Raw genomic sequence first — 24,076 nt, 5'->3', positions numbered from 1 at the left:
TGGCAGGGACGACAAAGGGTTAATTGTTCCCACTCTGTGTTACATTTGAAAGCACTGAGATACAAGTTTCTTAAAATATTAAGCAGTTAATATGTATTTATCAGTGGGTATAAATGCAATACCTATTGACTTATTTATTCATTTTTGTAAAAGAGAAAGCAGGAGTTTTAGTCTAGACGACTTTTTGCACACAGCACTGTCAGTGTATAGCTTATGCCAATCTTCCAGAATCGTATGCTTTGTAGTTCAAATAAATTACACATTTGGAAGGTCATTCAGCACCACACTATGTTTAGTTAGAGTAAAGATAGACTAATCGCCGACATACGGGAGACACTCAGAGTCTGGTGTTACCATGCCACTACTGTGGCCTCTGCAACAACAACAAGCCGATGGAAGGAATGCTTGAATTAATCTCAGCCACTGGCAATTGATTGTGGCCACATCTCAGTCTATCATTTTACACCCACCGTGGCACTTCAGTATGGACCCAGCCATATCCACATCTGTCAATACCCTGCTCCAAAGGGAACAGCCCGACCAAACTGCCAGGTCCTCCCTGAACTGGAACACAAGCATCCCAGGACTGGTTTCACTCTGATTAGGGTTCATCAGCCAGTAATAGCTTGGTTCCAGTGGCACATTGACCATGGTACCCATGCATGGGCATACCTGTGACATCTAGGGCTCCAACTGCAACAACAAGGTGATGGATGCAATGCTCAAATTGATCTGAGCCACTGGCAATCGCTCTGGGCCGCATCTCAGCCCATTGTTTTTCACCCACCATGCCACTTCAGTTTGAACCCTGCCGTATGCAAATCAGTCTTGACCCTGCTCCACTTCGAACAGTCCTGACTGAACTGCCAGGCCAGGTCTTCCCTGAACCGGAACACAAGCAACCCAGGACCCGGTTCGCCCTGATTAGGGCTCACCAGCCAGATATAGCTTGGGGTTCAGTGGCACAGTGAGCACGGGACCCAGGTCTGTGCATACCCGTTGCAAAAATAAGGTGATGGACGGAACACTTGAATTAATCTCAGCCACTGGCAATCCCTAGGGGCATTTGCCACCAATGACCAAAAAGCTGCTTGGTTTCACGCCTCGAAGAAGCTATTGAGTCAACATCACAGAACTTTGAAATATCCTGAATTGACACATAGGGATGTTAGGAAGGAAGGACCCAATGCAGCTCAAGAATGACCAGCTATGTGGAAGCATAATTGAGAAAACCTTTTCTGAGGTTGAAAGTTCTAGATACCATGTAACAGAACAAAACACTTTTTAAGTTCCTGTGCAACTGTGCAGCTAATTAAAGTGCAATGTTTCAATAAAAATTGATTCTCAGAATTTTTTCTCAAAGTCCAGTTTTGTGGACATGGAGAAATCAGTCTCAAGTACAGAGCATGTACTGTGGCTTCAAACGGGCCCTTAAAAGATTAATTTCCCCTCTTACTTGGCGAAGGGTTTTAAATACATGAACCCTTCGTAGCATATCCCAAAAACTGGTTGGCGATGGCCGTGAAGGGTGGACTGAAGATAGCCTCCCGCTGGAATGATTTTGATGCACATGCTCTGCAGAGCATGACTCCTTTAGTTGTTTTATAATACATTTCAATGCCAACACTCTTCTCGTTTGGCACTCTTACACTGTATTTTACACCTATACCTCTGAGATTTTATTCACAAAATGTTTTTTTCAGGACTCTAACCGCAATTCCTGTTGGTTTATCTTTTATTTAATTAGTTTCTTAGTGTATTTTGTTATCGAATGCTAATGTGTTCTGTGGGTTTATTGGTGATGGCTGACTGGGGAGAACATTACACGCATACTTGTCTTTAATGTACAAACAACCCAGGCTATAGGTTCTTGTTGAACAGCAAATGGCCACTTTAGTGTTGCAGTGATTCATGGGAAAAAATCTAAAAGGTGGCTTCCTGCACTGCCAAGGTCTGACTGCCTTCCATAGCTTTTTTAACTTGTAGAAGGCTCGTGGTCATGGATATATCAATTACTGTTCAAAACGTGGCTTTAGTTTTAAAAAAAACAAAAAGTAACATTTGCAATGAAGTCCAAATATTGGTAAACTTGAAAACGAAGTACATCAAATATTCTAGGCCACAGCATGAACAAAAGAGAAGGTAGCTATCTTATTTTACTTCAGAGAAGAGTTTTTTAATGAACGTTTGGAAGTAATAATAATGAAAATGGTGCTCTTTTTTTGTTTTAGGACAAGTCGATAAGCACCAGTTTACCGGTGCTCGATTTAATAGATGCCATTGCCCCAAAAGCAATTCACCAAGAAATGGTCAAAAGAGAAAACCTGTCTGATCTGGACAAGCTGAACAATGCTAAGTAAGTATGTGGAAAGATGGGCTGGTTGGCATTTCTAACCTGTGACTGTAGAATAATATAGCTGATTGGAAGGCTGCATTAAAGCCTTGTTTATTTGCGGGGCATGAGGCAGTTTGACACTGATATAATAAATCTTTTTGACCAGCCAACGTGATAACATTAATATGCTCACATATATACACAAATCATTTTCAGTACTGTTGGCAACAATAGAAAAATGAATAGAGATGTTGCTCTTACGTGGGAAGGTGTGGTGGTGGTGGGTATATATATATATATATATATATATATAGTAGTGCTTTGGTCGTCAGCCTCTCATGGTGCAGTTGTTAGTGGCCTGCACTTCCCTGCCATCTCACACGTCAAGTTATATTTCAAGATTTGGAACTCAAATGAGGGCCACAGAAACAATAAAACATCACAGGATAGAAAAATCAAATATGGGGCCGAAATTATAAAATGGTATAATCGAGACATTTCATTAGAAAGACAACAGCAACATCAATAAGTAGCTATAACTAGAACATCATAATCGATACAAGTGTAAAAAGCATTTAATTTTTTTTTAAACTCGTTAACAAATCATTTCATTAGGAGGGAATAATAATAAATCGAAAGCGTCAAACTGGATCATTCTAAATCAGAGGTCTCAAAAATGTCCGGCACTAGAGAAGCAATGCAGGACAAATAAATAACACGTGTTTCAGATCGAAATTAGCAGCATTATCACTTCTGGGTAAATGATGCCAACTAAAACTTACAATCTTTAATGGTAAAATATCTAGGCATAGTAGAGCCCAGAAACGTCTAACACCATGGCCAATATTCCAAGTTAAATATTGCTGGGGATTTCTTGGAATAAGAGTTCATTACAACCTTGAATTTAGATTTTTTTCTACAGCAATTAGCATCTAAATGAGAACTTAGATTACAGGATACCTGCTTAATGAAGCCTTTTAGTTGCTGCTCAGTCCAGGAAAGTAAATACTCTCGGTTTAGATCAAACATTTTTAATGCATGAATAACATTTCTATAAAACGGGGACTTTTCTTACTTCAAAGATCTCTTTATATATACAATTCCATAATGCTCTCCTAAATTGTTTGGACACTAAAACGGAGGAAAATAGCACTGCCAGCGTGATACAGCGGCTCACCCTTCCACAACTCGGCGCACTTTCACCACTTGGCGCACCCGCTTCGCGGGTGCCCCTTCGCCTGTGCTGAGGAGGGGAACATACCTGACGTTGTGAGGAGCACTGAGGCAGTAAGGAGGAAAAACGGCATCAGGCGTGTGGCTGCAGCGGGGCTGCGAGCGTGCGGTGACTTCAATTCCCAGAAGTCCCTGCTAGACCGACGGAGAGCTTCCGGTCCGCTCTCCCTGCTGGCCCGCCCCCCGCCCTCCTGAGGCTTCATACCAACATCCTACTCCCGCAGCGCGGGACGCAGCCCGGGCGAAGACGGGGCAAAGACAGGGCCGTTTTAGGCCGTTAGAGACCGTTTAAGACCGGACCGGGCCATTCCTCTTGGCTTTTAATATCTGTGCTACATTAGCTGGCCTTCCTGCACTACACATATATAATTGTAATATCCCCTTCACACAATGTCCTCACGCGAAACTAGGAGTAAGGCTACTAAGACCTCCAAAAAGGCTACAGGCACCCTAGATGATTTTATCACCAGGACTAACCTCTCTATTGATAATGAAATAACTAAACTTCAGCACAAAGTCTCAATAGATCTTGAGTGTGCTAGGAGGATCTCATCTGAATTTGCACTGGGAAAAAAATCTTCTCTAGGTAGCATTGCAACCTCCAAAACGCCTGAACGCATTACTGGCGCAAAACCAATGATAACCTCGGCCGAGGTTTACTCAACTGTAGAAGAAACAACCCCTCCTATTAATCAAGAACCTCCTGGGCCTTCCGTTAAAGCCGAATCTGAAAGCCTATCATCGCCGAATCTTCCAAAGGAGAGTGCTGAGGACATCGCAAATGAGGGGCCCCGTCAGCTACCAGCTGAGATAGAATCTAATAAAGGCAAGCCACCCGCCAAGGCTCCATCAAAGCATAAAAGAAAACGCAAACATCTAACCACTTTCGCTAGGAAAAAAGCAAAAGTAGCCCTTAGCCATAATATCTCGGGGGGAACACCAAGCATGCCTACTGCAACAACTGACATTGTACACGATGTAGCCCCAGCAATTGTAGAAAATACTAATGCTAACATAGATGAACAAATCCCTATCGTTATGTCTGATCACTCAGCCAGTGAGGGGCAAAGAGTCTCGTATGATATGGCAGAACAAGATAGTGGAAGGGAAGAATTCTTAAAAATAGTGTGGGAGACGCTAAAAAGACTACTTAAACCACTAGAAATCAGGCTTACTGACATTGAGAACCAGCTACTTGAAGTTGAGAAAAGTGTCATCACTTTGTCAAGTTTAAGCCTTAACTGTACTGAAGTGTCTAGAGCCTCCCAGCAAGCCTCAGTCCCCGCCCCGGCCCTATCAATAAACACAAATTCATCGAATGTGCAGCAAAAAAAGGAGGGGATAGTAAGAAATACTAATGTTAAACAACCAATTAGCACTAAAGAAAAACCAAATCCAACTCCCTCAACTTCTACTGCTGTAAATATTACTAGTAAACCTTTACAGAAAAATCAGGTACATAGTAATACTTCTCAATTGCCAATTGTTCCCTCTACCCACCCTTCCAATCAGAGCGTATTAGTCCCAGTTAAACCCCGATCCAATCCGCCTGCATATCCTCACACTATCTCTGCAAGCAATCAATCCTTGCCTGATAAATCTTTTATAAATACCACTCATAAGCCAAACCATCAGTCTAGCCATATGTACAGCAATTTTAGAGGAGGGTATATAGATCTGCCTCCAGACGCTAGTCCATTTGTAGTTGTCCTCACAGGGGTGCCAGAATTGGATAGCCAATATGAAGAAAACTTCCAATCTTTAAAAAACAAAGTGATTTTTTGGCTAGACAAATATAAACCCATTCCCAACCAGATGAAAAGTAAGATCCTTATGGTTAGGAGGGTACCATGGGTAGGGCCAACGGCCAAATCAACCACGGGTGACTGTATTGTCATATCCTTTGAAGAACCCCAAAGTGTTGAACTAATATGCAATTGGAAATCGTACGGTGTGAATCCTCCCATCGAAGCTAGACCTTTATCATTCTTTTACCCTTTACCTAGACCCATTCATCATGTTCCCAAGTGGAACCATGTCAACCATTACTATGGCAGTGCTCCCAATTCGGCTAGACATGGTGATTATAATATGTGGTCTGGCATCACCACTTTTAATAGATTCAGTTGCCTTGACGCTGTCGATTGACTTGCCATTATGCCTGACTGTATCTCTAATTTATATGACACCTTCCGTAGCATGGACAAAGGTAACCCCAAACTAAAAAATGTCCTACTATTGCATGATAAAGATCAGATCACTAAGGTTGGGATGCATAGGACCACTTCAAATCCCCAGAAAGTGGAGTTATCTTATAAAGCCGGAAATGTATGCTATAGTAAAGCTAAGGATGGTCCGGATGGGGGATCTAATACTGTAGTGAAAGAAAGAGCCAGGGATGCAGAGAAAGATATGTTAAACCTACAGCTAGGCAGTTTATCTAAACAGTGTGTAGTCAATCCCTCCCCTGACACTCAGAGCCTACCACCTCGCTTACTTATTCTATCGTGGAACATCGCAGGTGTTTGCAAGAACCTAAAAGACCCTGACTGGGCAGACTACATTGACATCTGTGACATTTGTCTGCTACAAGAAACTTGGGCTACAGAAGTTCCACATCGGATAGGATATAAAACTTATGGTATTGAGGCAGTCCAGTCCGACCGAGGAAGACCTTCGGGGGGCCTAATAATTTGGCTAAAAATCACCTTGGTTATGCAGGTCGATCTTGTTGATACAGGCTCTCCTGATATCTTGGCCCTAAGGGTTATTCCACCCTGTGGAAATGAATGTTATATCATTAATGTTTATAACAGACCGATCGGCCACTCCAAGGTTTCACCAACACTTGAAGCCCTGGATCTCCTCTTGAAAAACGTAGTTGGAGACACCCCGGTTATCTTGGGAGGAGACCTAAATTGTAATTACGAACCTGTTCCGGGCATCTCTGATGTGTTCGAAGATGAGGACCAAGCGTATAATATCCCCCAGCTTGTCACCACAAAATCTGTTAAATACTCCACATTGGCCAGCCAATTATTAAGACTCACCGCAGATCACGGCCTTAGAGCAGGCAATGGCCGTCTCCCATCGGACTTGCAAAAACAACCAACCTTCTCTAAAGCTAAAAGCAATCTAGACTTTGTACTTGTTTCTCTTAGCATCTGGCATTTTTTGATTGATCTGAAAGTTATAAGTAGGGGGGAAAGCGATCACTATCCTTTGGAACTTTACATCAACATGAATTTGGTTAGTGACACCATCACAACATCAACTGAGAATATTCATGTAAGCACGTGTGAGGACGTCCACACAAACAACAACAGACGTGCAGTAAGATGGCCACGTGTTCTGGCGGATGGTAAGGCCCTAGCATTGGTGTACTCTCTTTTTGAGCAAATGTTTGCAAATATAGCTGACCATGCCTTCTTACCTGAACATTTTGATCATTTCATTGATCTTCACAAAATTTTCTTTTCAGAACTAAAAACGTATCTATCAAAAATGCCGAGAAAAAAGCAACAAAACATAAGAGTGGCCAACCACGGAAAATTATGGTATGATCACTCGTGCAGGACTGCTAAAAGAAACTTATTGCTTGCCATTAAAAACAAGGCAAAAGAAGAAGTTAAACTTGCAAGGGTGGAATACAAACGTATACTTAAAACATCCAAAAAACTTTGGGACGAATCAATTTGGGCTGAAATGTTAGCGGCTGCAAAAATTAATGATAATGTTGGTTTCTGGAGGCTGGTGGCTAATGGGGGGCATGCTGGGAGAGCTGTGAAAGATGTATTCCTGGATGAGATGACTTGGGTAACTCACTTTACAAATCTTTATAAACAATACGATGGCGACAGTGAAGGGAGCTTACGGTGCCCCCCCCTCATTGAATCCCCCATTATTGAACCTCTCAACTTTACACTGGATGAGACAGTAAGGGCGATCAACGAACTTAAAAACACCAAAGCCCCTGGCCCGGATAAAATACCGGGGGATCTTTACAAACATGAAGTTGACGTCTGGGCCCCATATGTGAACCGCCTGTTTAATGCTTTATCATCAAACTGCAACTTTCCTGATAGTTGGCGTGCAGCGGAGGTTGTGTTAATATTTAAAAAGGGGGATAGACTGATACCCTCTAACTACAGACCCATTAGTTTGATGGACACGCTCCAAAAATTATATGCTAAACACTTGTTATTCAGAATTAACGACTGGCTGGAAGATTCTAACATAATTTCCAAATTTCAAGCTGGCTTTAGGAGTAGGACCAGCACTATTGACCAAATCTTTCGATTTTGTTGTTTGATTTGGAAGTATGTGCACATTAAAAAAGGTCACCTGTATGTTGCCTTCGTTGACCTGAGGGCTGCGTTCGATCTTGTCCCACGCAGTCTGCTTTGGAAAACTTTAAGAGAAATAGGTCTACCAGGATGCCTCTTAGCCCAAATAGTTGAGCTGCATGCTGACAACTTTGCAAACATCAGGTGGGGACCTAATGGCGAGTTGACACGCAATATTCCTATTGAACGCGGGGTTCGTCAGGGATGTGTCCTGGCTCCTACCTTGTTTTCTCTGTTTATTAATGATGTCCCCGAATATTTGAATGCTTGTGTTAATGATTCGCCGCAGCTCAATGGTGAAAGGGTGCCTGCGTTGCTCTTTGCTGATGACACAATACTTATATCTCAAACAAAAAAGGGCCTCCAGGCACTCCTTAATTCCTTCAGTTGCTATTGCCAGACAAAGGGCCTGGAAATTAATGCTGACAAAACAAAATGCATGTCACTAAATCCCAGTATGCCAGATAGAGGGTCTTTGACCCTGAATAGCCAAAAATTAGGTATTGTGGAAAACTTCTCCTATTTGGGTGTTGTGCTCGATTCCAAACTAAGTTGGAAAGCCCAAATTGAGAAAAGCAAGATAACATACGCCCAAAATGTCAAGCCAATTTTATGTAAAATGAATACTAGCACGAGCAAAAGTGTAACCCCGGTTTTAGAACTTTTTAAATTTAAAATACAATCTGCTGTGCTATATGGAGCAGAGATATGGGGCGCATGGGCCAAGAATAGTTTTCAAATTCTGGACAACAAATTCATGCGTACTTCTGTAAGGGTCCCTAATAGTACACCTCTTTTACCTCTCCAACTTGACCTGAACTTTAGGAGAACAGACCACCTAGCTATCTTAAGACCATTAATATTCTGGGTTAGGCTCTGGTCCACCCCGGAACTGATAGAATACAGAAATGGTCTACATGAATTGATGACTCTTGATTCTTTTAATTCCATCCAATGGCTAGTGCATATTAAAAAATGGTTCACACTCCTGGGCTTATACTCAATGTGGGAGACTCCCGACAAAATGTCCACCTCTTCCAAACTAATAGTTAAGCAAGCTTTTTGGATCCACATGAGCAGAAATTTAGTGGAAGGAATTAGCGTAGGCTCCGCAGTCCAGGTCTTTCTGTCATTTAAGGATGAGTTCCGTTTTGAACCATTCCTGGACGAGATAGAGCCACCCATTGCAAAAACCCTTTATTTAAAGTTCAGATACGGGATACTTATGCTTAATTACAACACCGAAAGATGGGCACAAAAAAGATCGGGAGAATTAAATGTTAAAACGGGGTGTTGCCCTATGTGTTCCAACGCCTGTTCTGAGAATGAGGTTCACATGTTTTTTGTTTGTAGTGCCTACATGAATGCTAGAAAGAAATGGTTAAAACCAATGTGTAACCTCTTGGGAACTAGGTCCTGTGCAATAGCCTTTAGGATCATGAAAAGTAACTCAACCCAGTACATTGTATTTAGCATAAGTAAATTTTTATACTCTGCCTACATAACCCGTAAGAAACAAGGACAGGTACTCCGAGTTGGAAAGGTGTATATGTTTACATAACTCTTACATTTTTAATACTTTTATATATTTTTAAAATTGAAATGAAATGAATTTTAAATGAATTGTAAAAGCTATTCTTTCTCCATGCACTATTTTCTTAAATTGCTGCTATGTTTACAGTTTGTTTTTTTATGTATGTATGTGACTTTTATGGCCAAATTGGCCGAAATAAAGTAATAATAATAATAATAATAATGCTGTTACAACACATCTTTTTTTTTTTTTTAAACATATTTTATTAAACAAAAGAAATAGAAAAAAGTACAAGGCAATGGCAAAGCAGTAGGCAGGTCCATAATAAAATGACACAGTGTACAATACAGAGAAGAAACAATAATCACTGTAGCTGTCCCAGAGATAAACCAGGGTGCTATCTTTCCTTCTAGGCAGTAAACAATAAGAGCTAGGAGACCTGAATACATCAATAACATAAGGCAGGTGGGGTCGCACAGTTAAACAGACATTAATGAAGTGAGGGTGGGGGCTCCACATCGTTTACTAGTTGATCTAGTAATAAGTCTCTTTCACGTCGCATGTCTATGGAAGGGGATATACAGATGTCCCCTCTGTATTTGTTCCATTTCCCCCATTTGTGGTCCCACTTCTTTGGGCACCCTCTACATTTGAACACATCTTTCTCGGCAGTCATTGCCCTATCCATGTCCATAGCCCAATCTCGTGAGCACCCCCCATTTTTGTGCAATATTGCGTTTTACGATGGCCCATCCCTTCGAAACCCATGTTTGATCCGCCTGTGAGACATCAGTGGCATCCCATATATTGAGGAGGCAGAGCTGGGGGGAGGCCTTCAAGGTTTTGCCGCAAGTCCTTTCCATTTGTTTCGTGACTTTATCGCAGTAGTGCTTCATTAGTGGGCAGTCCCATAAGATGTGGAAGAAGGTGCCAGTCTGATTGCAGTTTCACAAGCATAAGGGGTCAGGTATTCTACCCAGTTTAAATAGGAGTTTTGCATCGAAGTACACCCGGTGGAGGATTTTCAATTGGATGAGGCGCAGTCTCATGGGGATGGCCACTTCCTTAGGGGAAGCTAGCGCGTCGCACCAGTCCTAGTCATCTATGCACCCCAGGTCTGACTCCCAGCCCTCCCGCAGACGTTGCATAGGGTAAAGGCGATAGTTTACCAGCTTTCTATAGGTGAGGAATATTGCTTTTTTGGGCATCGGGTCAAGTATCAACCTGTCCTCTAGAGGGGAAGACGCAGGCAGTGGGAGCTCCTTGGGCATGGATGCAGAGATGGCATGTCTGATCTGAAGGTATCGGAAGGTTTCAGTGTGTACCAGCTGGTACTTGGTCTGTAGGTTGGCAAACGTGGCCAAGTTCCCCTTCACCCACATGTCCCCCACTGTCGAGATGCCTATTATATCCCATCTGTCAAAGCCAGGTGATTTGCTAAGCTGACCCAACATATCTGGTTCCCAGAGCGGTGTAGCTTTTGTCCGTCGGTTGTGCCAGCCCCATTTCTTCATGATTCCATGCAAGACCTCCACTGTGCGTGCGGTGGGACCCGTTAAGTTAAGCTTACGGGGATTTGTGTAGAGTGCCCTATTATATCCTTCCCGTCCCAAAAGCCAGCGGTCTGTTCGAAAGTTGAGATCGTCATGATTCCCATACACCCACCAATTAATCGCAACCAGTTGTGACGCCTGATAATAGCTTTGGCTGAACGAACATCCTGTATTGCTTTCTGAACCTCAGTCTCTGTGATGTCTATTTCTAGGGAGTCACTATCCTGTGTGGATAAGCTCACAACTTTATTAGTAGATAGAAGTGTGGCTTCTATTGGAGCCTGAGATGTATTGGTCATCCTGTATACCGACTCGAAGTAGGAGGCGAACGTTTCAGCTATTTGCTGGGGGTCAGTGAGAAGTGTACTGTCAGGACTGGATATTGCGTGGACTCATCTCGAGGCCCGCTCCCTCTTTTCCAGCCAGGCCAGGAGTTTACCCGTGCGTTCACCATGTTCGTAAATCCTTTGTCGGGTAGCTAGAGAGCGCGTTGTGGCAGCTTCTGAAAGAAGCTGCCGGTAATCTTGACGTACCATATTCAGTGTGTGTTGTGCATCAGGGTCGGGGGCACGCGTGAGGTCCTCCTCCCTAACTAGGATGTCCTCTTCCAATTCCACCACTCGCTTGGAACGTTCCTTCTTGTGTCCCACCATCAGCGATAGGGCATGGCCCTTAATGACTGCGCCAAACGCCCCCCAAAGTACCCCTGCGGAGGTGACTGACCCCACATTTTCTGCAAAGTAATGGTCGGTGTCTTTGAGCAGTGCCTCCCTAATGTGGGGTACCTTAAGTGCCCAAGGGTTAATAGAGAGGGTACTGCGGTGCCTGGTCTGTCCCAAGGTTAAAGTCTAGAGAATAGGGGAATGGTCAGAAATACTGCGCACCAGGCATCGGGACGCAGTAAAAATATGAATGTCTTGTGCGTGCGTGAACATGTGGTCTATGCGAGATTGACTATTGTGAGCCCCAGACTGAAACGTGAATTGGATGGTTGTCGGGTTAAGCCATCTCCAGACATCCACCTTGCCCAAGGCGGTTGAAAACTCATTCAGCTGGGAGCCGATCCCTAGAGCCGTCCAACGTTAAATTAAAGTCGCCCCCCAGTATCAGTATACCCAGGGGCAAGTCAAGTAGGAGAGTCCCTATGTCTCGCAATGCCAGGCGCTGTAACCCAGGGGGAACATAAACGGATACAACATTGAGAACTTGTCCTTCCCAGGTACCAGTGACTGTTGCATACCTTTCCTGCGCGTCTGACCAGGTGTTCTGGATCATATAGGGGCAGCCTCTGCGAAGGAGCACTCCCACCCCCGTGAGCCTGAGGAGAACCCCGAGTGGGCGACTAATCGATATCCCCGCCTATTCAGTGCCCCACAGGAATTCCCAACCAAGTGGGTCTCCTGGAGCAAAACTATATCTAGCGCCTGGCGCTTCAAGTATTGCAGCACGATCCCCCTCTTAATTTTGTCGCCCAGGCCATTAACATTCCAAGTCAGGAGTTTAAGGACTGCGTGTGAAGCTATAGTGGTGATTTGCTAGGAAAGTAAATTGTCGGGAAGTAAAGGGCGATGGATGGACCTCTGGCGCTCTCCCCCGCAATGTATCTGCATCCTGGTGGTGGGTAGAAACCATCTCAATTGAAGTGTATAAGGGAGTAGGACAGTTGGACCCATTGACAAAAAAAGAGAACCAAGAATGGCATTGCACAAGTACAGTAAACAAAATAACAAAAACAACTAAACCCCCCTTCCCCCCAAATTCGAAACCCCACCCCCTGCCTCCCTGTACAACAGGCATAGAACCACCCGCCACCACCAACTTGCAGAGTGCCTGTCTCCCTCCCTCATCAACATCGGGTACATGAACAACCCCACTCCCTGGGGCAACGGTTCGGGAACATAAGGAGCAGCCCCAGCCAGTAATCCATTAGGCTAGCATATGAATATTACAAATAACGAATTACACTAGTGAGGAGTAAACCCAGTACAACCCCACGAAACCAAGGAAGGACAGAATTTGAGTAACTTAGCCCAGCTCCATTAGAACATGTGTGTAGGGTGCGGCACCCAAAATACAGTGACCCCCACCAGACCCGTGTCCTGGAAGTCAGTTTCTCAGTAGATAGTCACTATTACTTGCTGATCGTCTTTTCTCACCCCGTCGGGCTCTGAGTCACCGAGCTGGTGCTGGGGCGGGGGGGGGGGGGGGGGGGGGGGGGACCGCTGCCGCTGTCGTCGGTCACTGGCTTCACCGGCCTCACTTGCTGTTTTCTGCAAGCGCTCACCCACTGTACTCCAACCATTGAGCCAGTCCCAGGCATCTTCGGGTCTTCTGCAAAACCATAGCTTACCCTCTGACTTGACCTGGAGTTTTGCTGGGAACAACATGGCGTATTTGCCTTCTTGGTCCCTTAACGCGCGCTTCACATCCAAGAAGCTGCGTCGCTGTTTCTGGACTCTCAGGGTGAAGTCTGGAAAAAAGGTGACTCTACTATTATTAAGTGTCAGCGGGGTGGGCGCCCTAGCAGTCTGGAGTATGGCATCTCTATCTCGGAAATTAAATACTCTTGCGAGAAGAGGTCGGGGGGGGGGGGCTCCCGGCTTCGGTCTGCTCCCAGGTACACAATGGGCCCGTTCAATTGAGAAGCACTTGGAAAGGCCCCTTAGCTGAAGCTGCTTTAGTATCAATTCTTCGACAAAGAGGTCAGCGGCATGCCCCTCTGCCCATTCCAGAACACCTAGGATCCGTATGAGATTGCGCCTCATACGGCCTTCATAATCGTCCAGCTGCAGGGCTAGCGCCTCACAACACTTCTTAATAGCTGAAAGCCCCAGCGAATACCTGCAGAGAGACCTTGTACGTAGGTACTCTTTAGCACAAATTCTAATCTAATTACTAGAAAAGCTGCCTACGTATTGAAACCACATGGTTACCTCAAAATTGAGCTTCGGTCTTATCACAAAAAAAACAAAATTTCTTCACATCAATTAATACCAATGCATAAAGCGATGGTTTTGGGATTTTTGCTATATACACAAATAGCAAATGCCTACAGTGCCTTCTCCCCTGCAGCATTATAAGAGGCCCTGAGCCCGTTTGCCTGAGATTTAGCCTTGCTGATACTCGGAGGGATGTGTCCTTTGTCATTCAAATGACTCGACATGATTTTCCCCAGAAAGGTTTTCGCCTGCTACTACCACAAAACTCATATTTCCGCAATTGATTTCTGAGACACTAGGGACATTTCCTTTAAATTAGCGGGAGTTCTGTGGTATTACCAACATAGCGCTATGTAAATACTAGAAATATTTGGAATGCTCCAGAGACAGAAAAAACTGCACTGCACACGATGCAGCCGTGGCCAGTGAGACGCTGACTGGCCAGAGTGGGAGCCGACTCGTCACTGAGCGCGAGGACTAAAGGCGAGCTGCCTTCCCCTCAGTGAATGAGTCTCCATGACACCACCTCTGGTGAACCTTGTTCCCAAGTACAACAATAGTAGGGCAAGTTTGGTGTTCTTAATAGACTGAAAACCAGCACATTAGGGAGGCTAGATATGCGGGCGCTAGCAATGTACACTTACCTCAGAGGTTTATTTCCAGTGCTCGAATATGCTGGCAAACATCCTGCCACCGCAAGCGGGCTTGGGTGGATTTTCCAACAGATTTTCTCCTCAAAGTGGCTCCTTCTATTGCAGATATAAATTATTTGATGTAAGAAGTTCCATTGCACGTTTTCCCCAGCCTGCATGTTGGAAATAAAATCCCTGCCACATTGGTGAAATCTGAATGAGGCCTTTCATTGTTGGTTATAAATGATGAATCTACGTTGTGGGAGAGTGCCTTATGCTCAGCATAAGAGGCTGGTGGTTTATTATGATTCAGACAGGCAGCCAAGAGTTCACACAGTTAAGATTATATCAGACTGCATGACCTCGGCGACTCTGGAGTCACAACATCAAGACCCCAATTACAAGTGCCTTAATACATTCTGATATATGCTGTGTAAGAAAGTGGGTTATTATTTTGGGTGGACAGTGACCTACCTCAAATAATAATCCACTTTCTTACATGCAGTAGCTTCTCTAACAGGACATATTGGAATTGTGTGTATTGTGTTAATTTCCACATCCATGCTTCTTTCCTCAGGGAAATTTCGACAGGTCAAATCTGCCAAAATGTTATGCGGAAATGCCTAGTCAATTTAAAAAATGCTGATTTTGTTGCGAAAAGCACCAACTCCCCATGTAATTTGTCTTTTTTCTTTGGAAAATTCAGAATAGGAGGTATTTACTGCACCTGATAAATACCTCACCCTGGGGTAATGGTATTTACCGTCCGCAATAAATACCATAGTCCATGCTGGGCGCTTGTAGTAAGGCCCATATCTATGTGCTACAGAGGAATGAAATGGCCTTTTAACCGAGACTTAGTAGGTACAATACAGAACCTGGTACACAAAGTAACAGACCGAGCAGACTGTGCATGTTCTGACATACTTCAAATGCCAAATGATGACTTCCAAGAAACATGATTCACAAAAAAAGGTTCTGAGTGGTTTGAAATTATCCTGTTGTTATAGACACTCCCGCTACTTAATTGTGCGCATTTATTTTAAAATTGCAAAGCGAAATCTTGGCCGACGGTAGAGTCTCCTGAAACAATACTGGCCATTCATCAGGCTTACAGGGGTTTTGCACTGGTAGTTACCTTCTGATCTCGGCAAGGCTGGTTGGAGCTTCAAAAGTAAGGTGGGGGTAAAGAAAAGGTAAATGTTTCCAACTTATGTTTTTTGCAAAGATATCACATTTCTTCTATATTCTGTTCCATTTGATCTGTCTCGGAATACAAAATTATCTATTCATTTAGAAGTTTTGTATAGCTCTGTGTTGCCTTGCAGGTACTTCAATGTTCTGTGAGTTAAAAATGACCAAGATTATGGTGTATCAAGCAACTGATGAACTACGGTCAAGTCCCTCATCTGATATCCCTGACTCACTAGAACACTACTTCTGCGGTCTACTCCCAGGCTACCCTGAAAATCTCAATTCTTAGGACTTTTCTAAAGTGTGGATAGATGGGTTTTGCCCACAAGTTTAAAAACTTTGGACCTTGGACTCCTAGGTATCAGCCTGTGTTTAACCTTTTAAAGGTCTGTTGGATGATCTGGTGTAATGTACTTTTCCAGAGATTCCGAGTAGCGGATTATTGAGAACTAACACTGAAAGAATTTGAAACAGACAAGCACCTTATAACCAATGCATTTTGCCCTTTCCATACTTGTGTTAAAATTACAATTGTAACTTGGTCTCTAGTTCCACAACAGAATGATTAAATTATTCCCTGTAAAGTTGACTGCAATCTGTAATTCTCCAAAGACAGCTGATGTACTTGTCTACGGGACAAAACAATATGGCATTCAAGATGGACGCCACTCCAAAGGTTGCTATCCTTAACATGCACATGGGCATCTACTGGAGGGCATGGGACACTAACTCAGCAGTTGCATACTTTAACAAGTCGAAGAGGTAGAGTTTGGGGAGTGGGAAGCAAAAAACATAATGGAGTCCTTGTTTATAGCGTTGCTTGACAGATGCTCAGGTCAACTTTATTCATTTTTTTTGCTCTTTCTTAGATACGCCATTTCAATTGCTCGCAAGATCGGTGCTCGGATATACGCCCTGCCCGATGACCTGGTGGAGGTAAAGCCCAAGATGGTGATGACCGTGTTCGCCTGTCTGATGGGAAAAGGACTAAACAAACTAAAATAATGAAGCTATTGTAAAGCACCGCTCTCCAGCCATGTGAACCAGGCTCAGGGGGCCTCACTGTTTACAGAAATCTGAACTTTTCTGGATAAACCAAGGACATCCCTTTTGCAGGCGCAAATTTCTGTGTAATTGTTCATTCGCCTGAAACATTCTTCTTTTGTGGTCCGGTTTGGGTCCAACTGTGTGTTCTGATGTTGGTGACATTGCTCAGTTTTGGGATTCCAGGCTAAAACTCGGACTGTACATTGCTGATTCTGTACTCCGCCTTTACACACCTGAAAGCAGATGCACATGTCGGTGTCTCGAATACCTCAAAACCACTTCTTAAATTATTCCTGCCAGAGATGAGGATACTGTTCGGACTACTTAGGAACCGACACAAAAGCCTTATTACTACGTTAGCTGTGCGAACCAGGCCGCAGAAACCACGCATTATCAATCTGCTATTTCCACCATAGCTATAACTGTAAACAAAACGTTATTGTTTATATGGTTACGTCTTGTAAACACTATAAACTCTTTTGTTAATGAGATTTCAGCCATCTGGGTTTTAACAAATGCCCTCATGGTGAAACCAGTGCCAGAGGGCACATTTCAGGGCATCCTACGTCTGCACATCAGTGTGAATCTGTTAAAAACTATTAAAGCACAAACGTGAACATCAAAACCAATGTATTTCTTTTGTCTGCGCATTGGCGCATCCCCTGTGGGACCGGATCCATGTTCGATCACGCGAGGCTGCAGGGCACGTGTGGTACAGTGGGTGCAATGCAAGCATGCACAATGGCACCCCTCACTCTGTAGCATTGTAAACATATGCATAATTGTGTTGCAGTGGAACCCTCACAGCCCTGGCCCCCAAGTGTCATTGGCACCAGTATCATTACTGATAGCTACAGCTGTATCTGTCCATCCAGTTACTCACAATTAATCAAATGCTAACAAATTCACCAAGGGTTATGCTACATTTACTTGCAATCTGCATTTACTAAATTGCCACATAGTTCCATACCATTGTAGAGGATTATGAAAAACAAAGTCTATATTGTTCACAAACCTTAATTAAGGTTTGAGATGCGGGTAGTGCCTTATTTGTAAAATAATAAGGAGTATAATTATCAAGCAGTTGCATTGCCCTACGTGGCTTGATAAATCTAGAGTAACGCAAAGCAGCACAAATTGCTGTGCTACTCTGGACCAAGGAGGCATTCCATGGGTGAAGCGTGGGTGTTCCCATGCATCTGCCCATGGACTGTGGCGCATTCCCAGATTTATCAACATTGCTAAACCTGGGAATGCGTCAAAATGCTACACCTCCCCAGGTGAGGTGTAACGAGGAGAAATATTTTTATTTCTCCTTGTTTATTCCTCTTTCTATGTGTGCTGCACTCAGCATCACACATAGAAAGAGGAAAATGCCTCAGAGGATTGTTTATGTGCAGGAAGGTGTCCCTTTCTGCACAAATACAACCCTGCTTACACCGCAAGCACCCTTGCACCATGGTGCATGGGTGCCAGCGTTGGCACTAGGCAGCACATTGTGCACCAGCACAGAGAAAGAGCAGGAATGCGCCGTATAATGTTAAATATGGCACATTCCTGCTCTTTCCCCATCGTGCGGCGCACCAATATGGCTTGCTGTGCTGCATAATATTTTTGAGACTGTGCACCCAAGTGCTGGGGCCAAAATCAGAAGCCTGTGGCCCGCACTATTTAATGTCAGTGTGCGCAAAACAAAGGCTGCGTAATCTTGACTCCACTTCATGCCTCTTTCACCCATCACCATGCACTCCCTGCTCTCTAGAGCACTCCTTCAGGTTCCTGCTTTCTTCATGTTTTTTCCGACTTTCTCTTCCCCCACATTGACCCAATGTGTTTTTCTCACTCTTGTTCTGGGTCAAAGTCTAATTAGGTAAAATAGGTGCCAGTGGGGCCCACCTGCAAACACCGGCTCAAATTAAGCACTGGGAGCATATTTATGAGAGCTTTGCGTCATGCTTACAGCACACAACGTGGCACATGCATGACACAAACCTCCAATTCATATTTATGAAGCCACACAAATAAATTTGTGTGCCTTTGAATGGCTTAAAAAATCTGGAGTAAGGCACACCAGCACAAATCGCTGTGTTGCCTTACTCTGCGCAAGGGAGGCGTTCCATGGGCGCTCCGGTGGATGTTCTCACACAACTCCCATGGTTTTTGACGCATTCTCATATTTACAAGAACATGTAAACCTGGGAATGCACCAAAAAGATACACCTCCCAAGGGAAGGCGTAACAAGGAGAAATATCTTTATTTCTCCTCGTTTTTTTATCTGTGTGCTGCAAAATGCAGCACACGTAGAAAGAGGAAATAGCCTATCTGGATTGTTTCTGTGCAGAAAGATAACCCTTGCTGCACAAAACAATCCTGCCTACAACAAAGGTACCCTTGAATCATGGTGCAAGTTTGCCTGCCAAAATAGGGCCAGCGCAAGGGGAAAGGTCAGCAATGCGCCGTATTGGATAAATAGGGCACATTGCTGCCCTTTCTCTGTGACGCAGCGCAGCAAAGTTACTTTCTGCACTGCTCTGCACCACAAATTTTATAAATATGGCCCTGGATGTGGGAATCCTATAGGGATGTATTTCAAAGGTAAGAGGAAGTGGTGCAGTTTGTATTTGGAAAGATAAGCGTTGACTTGTCAGCTGAGATTGGTTGGGAATGCTTTGAGACAGCACTGTTGGAAGCATAGGAGCCAGTTGAGAGAATTAGGAGCCATCTGTATGACTATGTAAATGCAATTTTAAAAACTGACTTATGTACTAATAGATTGGGCCTTAGAATTCCTAACAGTAGTTGGTCGAAATCCAACCCACCTCATGAATATTAATGAGGTAGATGGCAAATTGTGACTAGAGGCCATCACAGGGTTGGTGGTCTGCTGTGGCCAGAAGACCACAATTAGTGTGACTGCCTTTTTTTTTAGCAGCACATTAAAGAGAGCCGGGATGCATTTAAAAAGAAATGTTTACTTCTTTTTCAAAGCTTGTTTGAAAGTGTGCAGTGGTCCCATGGGCCACTGTTTACTCTCAAACAGACTTTTACAGTTGACAAATGGGCCCTTTTATTCTTACAAATGGATCATCAACTTGTAATAAATTGGGTTATTAGTTGAGTGGCAAATACCCAAATCAAGTAATAATCACAAATCTTGTCAGAGTAAATCACTAAAGTCACTAAACAAATCTGAGCTCAACCCCGTCTGTTAACTTTGGCATAAAGCAGACAACCTTAACGAAGAGGCAATTTATCAAGTATTTATGCAGTAATAAAGTTGAATGAAAACAAACAAAAATTTTTTTTAAAACAAATTAGAAAAACCGAATACAAATTGATAAAAAGATTATACCAAAGTGACAAAAATCCAATAAATGTATCAGGAAATACGACATGTTAAGTTTTTAGGTAGAAATAGAGCCAAGAAACACATTGCCAATGATCATCAGTGTTCTGATAGAGCAGGACATAGGCTCAATTTGATGCTGGACCATGGGTCAGGCTCACTAAGCAGATTCATTCAGGTCAAAGTTTTTAACTTCTGACTTTAGTCCTTTAAGTCTCAATCCACCACACGAGTACACTTCTAAAGCCAGCAAGGGTAGGCACTTAGATACTCCCAGAATGTCGGACAGAGTGCACAGTAGGGCCCAGTCCAGGTTCAGTTGCCACAGCAGTAAAAGGTCTCTTGCAGATGTTTGTGTCTCCGTAGTTTTATCAGGTCAGCCTTAGGACCTTTGGAGTCCAATTCTTTGTCCTGGATAGAAGAAGAGCAGGTCCAGTCTTCTAGGCTTTTCTCAGGTCACAGACAGCAGGTTCAGTCCTCTTCTGATCTTTTACAGCTCTAAGAATGTTCATAAGTGGGTGCCTGGAGGTGCCACACTGATGCCTGGCACATGCTAGTGGGTCAGAATGAGCCCAGGGGATGCCCTAACTAATGGGGTAAAGGTTCCCTGGGCTAATCTTATCCACATTGGGCATTTTCAAGATGGTTAAAATCTTCAGTCACACTAAACTTGGGCTCTGAGTTCAGGGGTGTGTGTGTGTAGGGAGTGTACTATTGTAATCCTGGTGAGCTCCCATACCCAACATTAAAATCCAGTTTTAGGTGGTCCCTGAATTCCTAAACCCACCCCCTCCCGTCCACTTTACTCAGAGAGAGGTCTGGTAAAATCAAAAATTTAAACTGAGGTTTCCGCAACCAGTGAATGCACAAAGTTTTTTGACATTCTATTTCCCTCCTTTGAAGTTTGCCCAAAATGTTATATGAAAACCCTGCAAATGAGTCAAACAGAGTTCCACTGTGATTGGGACCTGACCGGCTGCAAAGACAAAAGGAGGGCCCTGCTCAAGTCTCGGCTAACATTTGTCTGCAACAGAGAAGGTCTCTTTGTGGTGCATCGCAAGTCATATGAAAATCACTGCAATATCTGTCAAACAGGATATGACATACAAGCAGGACTTGACACTTTAATTTCAGAGAAGTATCTCCAAGCCTCGCCTGCATATTTTATCAAGTTCAGATGGGTCATCTCTGCCAATTCAGGTCAGCCTATTTTTTTGCTGTTAGGAGCCATTCACACCTCATCGCAGGGGAACCATCAGGTGACAGCTGGAAGGCACTGAAAGGCCCTAGACGCTAATGTCGGGTAAAAGGTAACTTCTAAAGTACCTTTTCTATAATGGAGAAAATTCGACTATCATTAAATTTCATTTTCTATAAAAGTAAAAAATAGTCCTTAAAATACTTCTCTAGTGGTTTCCTAGGCAGAGAGAATATTTATTAAACTTTATATTGTATCATGCTTCTTATGGAACAGCTAACCCTGCTGGAGTGATAATAGACTTATCACTGTGAGGACATGTCCTACTCTCAAATACCATGCACCCTGCCTTATTGGGCATGAAGGCCTACGTAGGAGCGACTTATTCATATTTAAAAGGATGGTTTAAGCCTTTCAAAAAGGTTTTTTTTTTGACTAGTCTAATTTGCAGTATAAACCTGCATAGCCAGGCCTGCAGTAATGTTTACATTGTCTCTGCAGTGGATAGTACAATGAATGCTGCACCAGCCCACTGATGACATTTAACTTAGAGGCCCTGTGTAACCTGCGGGTACCATATACTAGGGAATTATAGGTAAGAAAAATATACCAGTCTGGTATTCCAATTTCATCTTGTTGAAACCTGGAGCACTTTACCACTGGTTATGAGAAGTAATGAATACAGTTCAATAACCAGTAAGAGTCACTCTGTGATTCTTGATTGAGCCACCCACCACCTAAAAATGTAGGTTTCTCTTATGTTCTTCTTCACGATGATATGAAATGATTAAAACATGGGCCCTACTTCATTTTTGACTATCAGCCTTTAAGCAATCTCCTCCTACCCTTGGATTGTTGGCGATGTATGCATAATAGGATTTTATTTGAGAGAGCGCTAGGTGGCGCTAGCCAAGATGGCCGCGCCGAGGTAGAGCTCCGTGCTGACTGACCCCTCACATCCGTTCTTCCTCCGTTGCTGCCGTCCTGGCTGCCATCCGCTTCCCGCCACCTGCTGCGGAGTCGTAGCCCTACCCTCGCTGCTACTTTGGGCTGCCTCTGTGCCTTGGGGACTGAGTTCTGCCGCCTGCAAGAGTCACCGCGGCGGGGGCGCGCACTCGGCCGGTTCCTCGGCCGGCGGCGCCTGCTACGAGCGCCCGCGGCGCTGCACGAGGGGCGCAGGCCTCTGTTTGCTGGCGGCTGTCCAGAGGCGGGAGAAGCCCGCGGAGAGACACCTCGGCCTGTGGCACATCGCGGGTGAGTCGGGGGGGGGGGGCGACAGCTCCTAAGCGCCCGGACCAGCGATTGCCGCCACCCGCCATATTGTCGCGCCCTGGCCTGTGGACCGGTGCATCCTCCGGAGGACTGCCTTCCTCTGCCCCCCCCGGCCCTCCTGCTCTGAGCGTATTGTGGTGATTTGCTGCTGGCGAGGTCCCCCGTGGAGGCCCGGCCCCCCCCTGGTGTCGCGCTCTGGCGCCCGCGGCGGCGACCTGACGGGGGGGAGACGCTGGACTGGCTCCGCCTGGTGCCGCCTGCTGGGGGGCTGCTGCCGAGGGGGCCCCTCTGCCCATTGCCCCTCGTCCCCCCTGCCTGGCGAGGTGGCCCACGGGGCTGCGGTGGGCTGGACGGGGGCGCCCTGTGACCTCTGCATCCCGGGAGCGGGGGCAGTAGCGGTGCTCCGGGCTGCTGGACTGGCCCTGCGGATTGAGGCCGTGGACGGCGTTGGTGCGGCCCGAGTGTCGCGGCTTGCCCGGGGGCCTTCTTCTGGGACTGCCCGCGGCGCAGGACGCGGGGCGGTGCTGGCCCAGCCCCGGCCTCGGAGGGCGAGACGCGTTGATCCACCATGGGCAAGGACAAAGGCCCTAAGCAGCTGGCAGCATCCCACCAGACGAAGATTGACCGCTTTGCGACCCCGGACCCCCCGGGTGCCGGCGGAGGGGAGGCGCCCGCCCCCAACAAGGACTTGGCCACCATCCTACACGCGATCGATGCCTCTCGCACCTCGCTGGAGGGGATGGTTGGGGAGGTGAAGATAGATGTTGCGCTTCTGAGGCAGGATCTCCGCAACGCCACGGCCCGCATCACGGAGGCCGAATCGCGGATCTCCGCGACGGAGGACGACATCCACCAATTACAAGACCAGGTCCGGGAGCTCACGACCCACTCCAAGGAACTACACAGGCGGGCGGAGGATGCCGAAAATCGCGCCTGCCGCAACAACCTTCGCTTGGTGGGCTTTCCGGAGGGGGTCGAGTCGGGCCGGGCCGACGACTTCCTAGAGGCCTGGTTTAAATCCTGGATGCCGGCGGGCAGCTTGTCAACCTGGTTCGTGGTGGAGAGGGCGCATCGGTCGCTGGCGTCCAAGCCTCCGGTAGGGGCCCCCCCACGCCCCTTCATTCTTCGGATCCTTAACTTCAGGGACAGAGATGCCATTCTGCGGGAGGCTCGGGTGAGCGGCAAACTGGCCTACGACAACCACACCATTATGATTTTCCCAGACTATACCCGGGAGGTCCAGGAGCAGCACCGTTCATACACGGAGGTGAAGCAGCAGCTGCGCTCCCTGGGCCTTCAGTACCAGCTCCAGTTCCCGGCCCGCCTCCGACTTGTCTTTCAGGGTAAGACGCTGTTCTTTGATACCCCTAGGGCGGCCTGGACATGGCTTACCGAGGAGCGGCCTCTGCGGCAGCCGGGCGGGGGGCCGCCCGTTGCAAGGCCCGG

At 45.4% G+C, this 24,076-nt stretch overlaps 1 protein-coding gene across 2 annotated transcripts in view; it reads left to right on the top strand.

The window, feature by feature from the left end:
• Positions 1 to 17,438, top strand: part of PLS1 (plastin 1) — a 533,668-nt gene extending 516,230 nt beyond the window's left edge. For both annotated transcript variants that reach the window (XM_085633623.1, XM_085633622.1), the window contains exons 15-16: positions 2,232 to 2,356; positions 16,636 to 17,438. In XM_085633623.1, the coding sequence (XP_085489749.1) occupies positions 2,232 to 2,356; positions 16,636 to 16,771 (261 nt within the window). In that variant the 3' untranslated portion in view covers positions 16,772 to 17,438. The remainder of the gene's footprint in view (positions 1 to 2,231; positions 2,357 to 16,635) is intronic.
• The last annotated feature ends 6,638 nt before the right edge of the window (positions 17,439 to 24,076 follow it).

This window comes from Triturus cristatus, chromosome 11, assembly GCF_964204655.1.
Source record: "Triturus cristatus chromosome 11, aTriCri1.1, whole genome shotgun sequence".
In the NCBI taxonomy this organism is placed as follows: Eukaryota; Metazoa; Chordata; class Amphibia; order Caudata; family Salamandridae; genus Triturus; species Triturus cristatus.
This window is presented reverse-complemented; position numbering and strand designations above follow the sequence as displayed.